This window comes from Cariama cristata, unplaced genomic scaffold (assembly GCF_000690535.1).
Source record: "Cariama cristata isolate BGI_N322 unplaced genomic scaffold, ASM69053v1 scaffold39864, whole genome shotgun sequence".
Lineage (NCBI taxonomy): Eukaryota > Metazoa > Chordata > Aves > Cariamiformes > Cariamidae > Cariama > Cariama cristata.
In genome coordinates, this window is record NW_009615372.1 from 555 (window position 1) to 8577 (window position 8023).

At 44.1% G+C, this 8023-nt stretch overlaps 2 protein-coding genes across 2 annotated transcripts in view; one reads left to right on the forward strand and one right to left on the reverse strand.

Annotated features, from left to right (window-relative positions):
- The window catches only part of LOC104161362 (UDP-GlcNAc:betaGal beta-1,3-N-acetylglucosaminyltransferase 4-like), a 1106-nt gene extending 282 nt beyond the window's left edge, over window positions 1-824 (forward strand). The window contains 2 exon segments of the mRNA XM_009699769.1: window positions 1-4; window positions 7-824. The exon segment at window positions 1-4 is cut by the window's left edge and continues 282 nt beyond it. Of these exon segments, the coding sequence (XP_009698071.1) occupies window positions 1-4; window positions 7-824 (822 nt within the window).
- A 3681-nt stretch (window positions 825-4505) lies between these two features.
- On the reverse strand, window positions 4506-7471 carry DIABLO (diablo, IAP-binding mitochondrial protein; the record flags this gene model as incomplete). Its single annotated transcript, XM_009699768.1, is given in 6 exon segments — window positions 4506-4806; window positions 5764-5860; window positions 6016-6126; window positions 6858-6942; window positions 6944-6981; window positions 7340-7471. Coding segments are annotated over 6 exon segments (678 nt in total), but the record flags the coding sequence as incomplete, so codon positions are not given.
- Window positions 7472-8023: the final 552 nt, after the last annotated feature.

The following is an 8023-nucleotide window of genomic DNA, read 5'->3' on the forward strand; positions in this document are numbered from 1 at the left end:
AAGCCAGGTTCCTCTTGCTGGCAATCAAGTCTTCCCCGATCAACATAGACCGGCGGGTGGCAATCAGGAACACGTGGGGGAAGGAGGTCACCATCCATGGCAAGCGCATCAGGCTGGTATTCCTTCTAGGGCGCTCGGAGGCCAAAATCCAGGTACAGCCCCTGCACCAGCTGCTGGCTTACGAGAGCCAGGAGTTTGATGACATCTTGCAGTGGGATTTCATTGACAACTTCTTCAACTTGACCCTCAAGGAGCTGCATTTCCTCCGCTGGTTCATGGAGGACTGCCTGCACGCCAGGTTTGTGCTGAAGGGCGATGATGATGTCTTTGTCAACACCTACAACATTGTTGAGTTCCTCCAAGAACGGGACCCTGAACGGGATCTCTTTGTTGGGGATGTGATCGCCAACGCCCGGCCCATCAGGAACACCAAGGTCAAATACTTTATTCCAGAGTCCATGTACAAAGCTTCCTTCTATCCCCTCTATGCTGGTGGAGGGGGCTATGTCATGTCTAGAGAAACAGTGCGCCACCTCCAGAGCACCGCAGAGGACATGGAGCTCTTCCCAATAGATGATGTCTTTGTGGGAATGTGTCTGGCAAAGATGGCAGTGACCCCAAAGAACCATCCTGGCTTTAAGACTTTTGGGATCCAGAGACCTTTCAACCCTTTCGATCCGTGCTTGTACAAAGAGCTGATGATTGTGCACAAACTAAACCCAACCGAGATGTGGATCATGTGGACGCTGGTAAAGGATGACAGCATTAGGTGTGCGGTGTCAGTAACACACAGCTACAGAAGGGATTGGAAAAGAACCTACTGATGAGCACAGCAGGATTGTGACTGGTGACAGCTACAAATTACTTAAACTAAAAATCAGGTTGTGGTAGAAACGTGCCCTCTACTAACAGACTGTACTTGAGCCACAGGGTTGTTTTTTTTTTTTGCAGTAAGTCTTTTTCTGCCAGTGGGTTACCGAAGCAGTTGAGTTGCCACGGGGTGGGGATGGGGCCAGTGGCTTGGTGAGACATGGCACAGGGCACTCGGCTCAGGTCCTCCCTGCCGGACTGCCATGAGCGAGGGGCCACCTGCTGTGGAGGCTCTGCAACACCGAGGCTGGTGTCTGACCACAGGCCAAGTTCAGCCTCGTGTAGGAACGTGGATGATGACTAATGAGTGACATAGCACTTGAAATTACTTGAAGAGGTGGAAGAAAGGCCAATGTCCGCTGTGGCACAACTCTGCTGTTCCAGGCCAGCAATCCCCCAGGTCCTAGCGGACAGCGGGAGAAAGGGAGTGGAGTGGGGGCAAAAAAAAAAGCCTCAAAAATGTATTGCCTTAACACAGCACGATGATCCAAGGGACTGGGCTCTGCATTAAGTGCTTTGGATTTTACAGAAATTTACTACACGTTTACTTGCACTGGAAGCTTTTGCACAAAAACTTTCTGATTGGGTTTGAGCAGACCAGTATGTCTTGAATAATCACAGTGGTAGTTTTAGTGGCTGTAGCTTTTCATGTTGTGTGGGAGGTGTTTGGGTTGTGGTGGTGGTGTTGTAATGTTGGGTATAAATAAAATACAGTTTTGAAAAGTGTTTTCACGGGAGTATTCTTGGGTGTCCTGAAAGCTAAGAGTACTAAAAGCCAGAGAAGGCTGAGATCTGGTGCTGGGTATTTGCATTAAGGAGTCATTGACATTAAAGAGGATGAGGTTACGTGGAAATGGATACTTGCCAATTCCTTTGCTGTGAGAAGCTGCCTTTTTCTGCCCCTGTCCAGACAAGATGTATTTATACAGAAGTGATTAATCTGTAAGTGTGCTGGAGTTGCTAATTTGAGGGAAGATCAAATATGACACTAAGATTTGGTGATACTTTTGTGAAGCGCTTATCAACTTCAGGGTATCTTGCTGCTGTGCCATGTGTGAGCAGGAAGCAGCCTGGAAGAAAAAGGTACCAGGTAGAGGGGAAGCGTCCGATTGCAGAAATTGGAGCAATTTGTGTTCTGCTGTTGTTACTGCTGGTGCTAGTGCCAGCTGCCCAGCGTTCACCACCCGGCAGATGTGCACTGGAGCTTTCAGAGGTGCCCAGGAGTTGCTTCCAGGAGGTCCTTGCTTGTACTACAGAGAGACTGAGGACATCCCGAGACCAGAGGTGTGACGAGTTCTCAGGGCAGGCTGGCTGCCCTGTGAGTTGCCGCTCCCATGCAAGTTGTTTCCTTGCCAGATGCGAGTAGGTGTTTGTCTGAAAAAATTGCTCTTCCAAGGGGTGAGCCTGTGTGTGCCCATCCTCAGTGTGGCCTTCTAGAAACTGCTACTGTGTCTTCTCACTGCAGCCCTAACAGGGATTGATTAGCTGTACTCAAGAAATTGTCTACACGTAGTTTGAGATATGTTGGCTTTGTAAACAAGGCTGAGTATCAGCAGCAAAACCTCGTTTCTGGGCACTGTTGTCCAGGCACTGCTGCTTGTTCCAGAGAAGAGAGTGGACAGAGCGGGTACCATGGTACCCTGTGAACTGCTGTGGCAGCATTTTTCTGATCCACTAGATGATTCCAAATGCAAACTCAGTAACATCATGTAGGGCGTGATGTCATGTCTGTTGTGGGCTTAGGTGTATGGGCTAACCCCTAACAGGCAACTCTCACTTGCTAGTAAAGGTGTGGGACTCTTTTCCACCCCATTTTGGAGGGGATGTGGAGCCACTCAAGCTCCTCCCTCCCATTTTGAATTGACTGAACTGACTAGTTGGTTCCAGTCACATCTGAAGGTTACATGTGTGTGGGTACAGCCTGCATCCTGGGGAGTAAGAGCAGGGCGTACAGTGAAACAAGAAGTGGGGCATCAGGGGGCTGGGAGCGGCCCTGAAAAGGGAAGAATGACTTGCTTTGAACGCTCCTCTAGCAGTGCTCATCTGTCTTAAGCCATATCTCTGCCATGCAAGCATCTGAGTAGAGTTACTGTGGTATCCTGACAGGAACACAACCTGTACATGCATCTGGGTCAGTGGCTTGGCAGACATTCTTAAACTGCAGCGTGTAACAAATTAGAGCAGTTGTGGTTAGAGGCTGACCTGAAGTTGCATTTGGCTCTTGAGGGCGTGGTTGTGCCACTGCTGCAAATAATCCTCTCATGATTGTGAGATTTTTCTCATGCTCCAAGCCCAAAGCTGTGTTTGAGACCTCCTGACTACTGACACAGCAAGACACTGGCATCTTCCTGCGAGCTTGAACTCCAGACTGTGTCATCCTCCTTGGATACAGCAGCACCCAGTGAGGAGCAGAAGCAAGGAAAGGTGGTTTGTTAATTCCTTTACTATTTAATCTATAAATGCACAGTGCTGTGCAGCTGAGATTGCATTTGTTCAAAAGGAAGGCAAAATGAGACACAAATAGAAAGGCTTATGCTACAGCTGAAAAAACTCTTAGTCAAGCACAACTCAATTTAGTAACAGTGACCTCAACATAGATGTAGTGCATCAGATGCTAATTTGTGGTGAAAAAACCTATGATTAACCTATGTTTTCTTACAAAACCTGATGATTGCAGATTAACTAACTGACTCAAATCAACAGTGATAAAGTTCTAGTGGATGCTACTCTACAAAGCAATCCCAGCTGAAGTTTACATTGTCTGTATGGTTAATACTGCAAATTTCACACGAAGCTGTCAAGTTTGAAAATGAACACAGTGAAAGACACCTGTGGTTTTGAAGCCTGCAGCGAAACATTCGGCTTGCAAAAAAGAGAGAATTAAGATTATTTTCCTGAACTTGTGCTGGAAAGCATTCAAATATGTAAAACTCACTTTTGCTTACTGCTTTGTAAAGTATGCAGCAGCTGCCAGAAAGCTTTGTTTATAACCACAATATCTTGAAAGTCGTGTCTCCCTTTGCTTCCTGGGGAAGGCACATGTGTTACAAGCGGTGACTCTTGGGTGAAAGACGCTGCTATACTGAAGCGTGGAACTTCACTAACAGCCGGGGTAACTCCACAGAAAGTTTTCAGCTCTACAGCAAATGTTTCCCCTGATTGTAGTTAAGTGTAATTTGGTGAAGCTGTCAGACTCAGCTCTGTTACAACTTTGAAGTTACAACTAACAGAAAACAGTGCTTGATCTCTTACCAAATGGGCACACTTACGACGAGATGCTTTTGCACAGTTTAATAAAGGTATCTCCTAACAGACATCACTTACTTCACAGGTTAAAAATAATGACTTTTAAATACACTTCTTTGGTTGATACCTAGTTAGCCTCTAAGTTAAGAGAGCTCTCACAAATGTATCAAATGAGCAGTAAGACCCTCGCAGCAGAGAGACAATTAAGCTATCTTTGATAGCAATTTTCACATTTGCATAATTAAACATTTAAATAATTGAATCCATAAGTATTACAAACATGGTAAATTACAAACAAGATCAAGGCCTTTCAGGTACCTGGAATTGACTTGATTTGTAAAGCAATCCTGTTTGGGGAATAAATGGAATCATAGGCTTATTTCAGCAGTTTCACACTATCCCATGCTTAAAAGTATGGGGACCCTTCAATTTGCAATTGACTCTCACATATTCTATGACGACACTTAAGTTCTTTTCAGTCCTCCCGAAGGTAAGGGTCCTCACCTGCCTCTGTACTTCCTAAAATACCCTGTGGCAATGAAGATTCCTCTCCTTGAGCTTTTATGAGCTCTTCTGTTTGAGCTTCAGCTAATTTGGTCTCTGCTTTCTGGGACAGCTGTCGCACTTCTTGCACCTGTGATTTCACTAGCTGAATGTGGCTGCGGGCTGTCACTGAGGCTTGGTCTGCACCTGAAAAGAAGTAATTTAAATACATTGCATTAGAGGACCACTCAGCAAACTTTCAATTAAGTGACTGTCTATAATTATCAGTTGCTTTGCTAAGTGTTTCGATGGCTCTGGGGCTATATTAATGCTAACTGCATTTACTGTTCATTTACCTGAAACAACAATATGCCTACTTTGAGGTTTTTTTGCCCCCTTGAATTCTTCCTACTGAAGCGGGTTACAGCCAGCGTCTTGATCAGAGCGATCAGCTTGTGCTAATGGGTTTGAGAACTAAGCCCAGCCCAGTCATTGTGTACCAGGAATTTTCAGTGCTTGTCCTGTCCTGGCACCTAGCAGCACCGGGAATATCTGTGGCACTGCTGAACTCAGAATCCCTTCTTCTCCTATACTTCTTCTGTGCTCCTACAGATTCTGTATCTTATTCAGGCACTTAGAGAGTTAGGGCGTCCCTGTATATTCATCACTTTCCTCCCCTTCTCCACTCCAGTAACTTTGCCGATTCACCATAAGTCAGCCCATAACCCAATCTCAGAGCTATCAAGTCTCTACACTTTTTGTGGAAGTGTGTATACAGGGAGAAAAGACCAAAATTAGTGTCTTTCCTGAGTGAAAGGCAAATATTCTCATTCTTTAGTAAAAGTGAATCCAGCTAGAAAGACCTGCTAGACCCCCTAGGTAGCCTTATTTCTGTGGCTCCCAGAACTGTGTTTGAACACCACATTTAAAAATGACTAAACACTGCATGTGAAGTTTCCAGGCCTAGTTCTCAGAACGCTTCTACTAGACCTGTAGCCAATAAAAGAATATAAGTTCTCAGCATCTCTAAAAACCAGGCACTAGTTGTAAATTGGTATGTTAGCTGAATGTATATTCTGTCTCTCTCCCCACTCCATTCTCATTCAATAAATACTGCCTAAATGCTAGGGGAAAGAAATTCTCAGTATTTCTGCTTGTGCTTACCTGATTGATACGCAGCTTCTGCTGCCATCTCTGAAAGACGTAATGCTGTCATCCAGCTGGATTCCAGCCTTAGATATTCCTGCGGTTTTGTTGTCATCTAGGAGTAAAACAAAGTATTACTTAACTAGACATAATGGTACCTGAATGCTCTTCCAAACCATGCCTTTGTGAAAAGATGAGCAAGCGAGATGAGAACTTTCTGAGCGGAGTTTTAAGAGGCAGTTTGCTGACTGAAGGGAGACAATTGCTTACATCAACTCTGGCTCCTATTACCACTTGCCAGACTGCATCCACCTCTTCTGAATTCATTTTCCCAAGAAGATTCGCATATTGCTTGTAGAGAGACACTAGTGTATAAACTGCCTGCAAAGGAGTAATTTCACACAATTAGGTAACAATCTGTACATCTCTGATGTTGTCTCAGTGCTAACTGGTGTTAATTAGCAGAATTGTTCTCTAGTTCCAAAGGTGCTTTGTTCTCAAGTTCACCGCAATTTTGGAGGCACTGACAGCATTTGCTGTCTGCCTACAGTAGTGCTGTGGATAGCATCTCTTTATATACTTGCGATACTAACAAGGAAGTAAACTGGAATGCAAATACTTTACTCAAATTGGCACTTATTTATAAACTTAAAACTGTATCTTGTTGTTTTAGACTTAAATATGGCTCACACCATTCTTCTGATGAAACACAAGTTCATGGCCTTAGAAACCGGCACAGAAGGTAAATAAAATACCTAAGACTACAGGGTGGCATATCCTGCTTACCCAGTACGCACGTATCCAATAACTGTTATGAGTGTCTTTAGCCCTGGTTCTGAGATATGAGTCATTCTGGCTTAAGTTCAAGCTCAAAGCAACGGACTTAACAAAGCTAAAAACACCTTCTGCGTTTGGTGTAGTAGAACAGTGAGCCCTACCCCACTGTTTTCTAGGGACCTGACATCTTCAAACCCCTACACCTCTTTTATTAACATCAACAAAAAAAAAAACAAAGTCCATTTTAAGTATGGTTTAACAGGTGTAGTTAGTGCCAAACAATTTAGTATTTCCAGTATTGACTTGCTAGCAAAGTGTGTAATCTCTCAGCTTACCTTTGTATACTCTGTCAATGCTTCAATCAATGCGTATGTTGTTTGAGAGAGGAGTGTAGAAGTACTGTCTGTTACCAAGGAAACCAATCAAGGCATCGTTACTGAGAGAAAGTGAGTTCTGTTTCTGAAAGACAAGACATCGGCATGATCTTTACAGTGACTTTCGTATGGATGTTACTAATAACAAATAACGGTAAGGAAAAGCTCCACGGTTAGTTACAAGGTTGGACAGCCTAATTCTCACTGCTGTTTTGCCATTGTAAAACAAGGCAACCATTTTTGCAAGGTGTTATTGAAGGCAGATGTTGCCTTTCTCATATCTCTTCCTTAACAACTACATGGCTTTAAACACCTGTGATCCCCAAGAAGGAATACAGTTCTGAGGGTAAGTACCAGTTTGTAAAATGCCAAGCAAGTGGTTTTGAATATTAAACTGTTTCTAACAGGCAGATGCTGTAGGTATCTCATTCCCGATACGTTACCTCCATGACTGGGACAGCACACAAGGCCGCTCCCAGCCCCAAGCCCACCATTTGGTGCCATCGTCCGTTCACGCCTGAGAGGCAGCGTCTCCTAATATTGACCAGAACAGGGAAGTTTTGTCTGGAAATGCAAGAAACAAAGTTAAGCACAAGAAATAACCAGTGTGTGGTGGGAAACAGGTATCAAAAAGAACACCTAGAAGCTGTTCTACGTGACCTAGTCTCTACCAAGCTTCTCTAATGCGGCTGCATAATAGTGAATGAGTAAGTTTGTTTTAAATTCTGTTATGTTACTTGAATATAACTGCAAGAAGACAGGTAGAGTACCTAGTGTATTATTAATCCTTTGAGAGAGGACATAGATCTTATCTGGTATCAACACACTGCTAATATTCAATAATATTGAAAAACAAATGAAAAAGCGTGCTTAAAAGTGGTATATGGTACATGCAGGTGAGTCATACGAGAGGTAACAGTTTGCTGCAATCCAGTGACACTTAGGGCCTCCGGTACCCGGTTTTATTAACATCCAATGTTGTGTAAGCGTCTGTGGGGTCAGCAGGGCCTATCACTGAAAAACCCGAGCACTCGAGTTTTGTTGCACAGCAATTTTCGGAAAATAACTGCTCAGTTTTCCTTCTTTCATGCTGTGCACCCTTAAACTACAGCCCGCCAGTGCCAAGC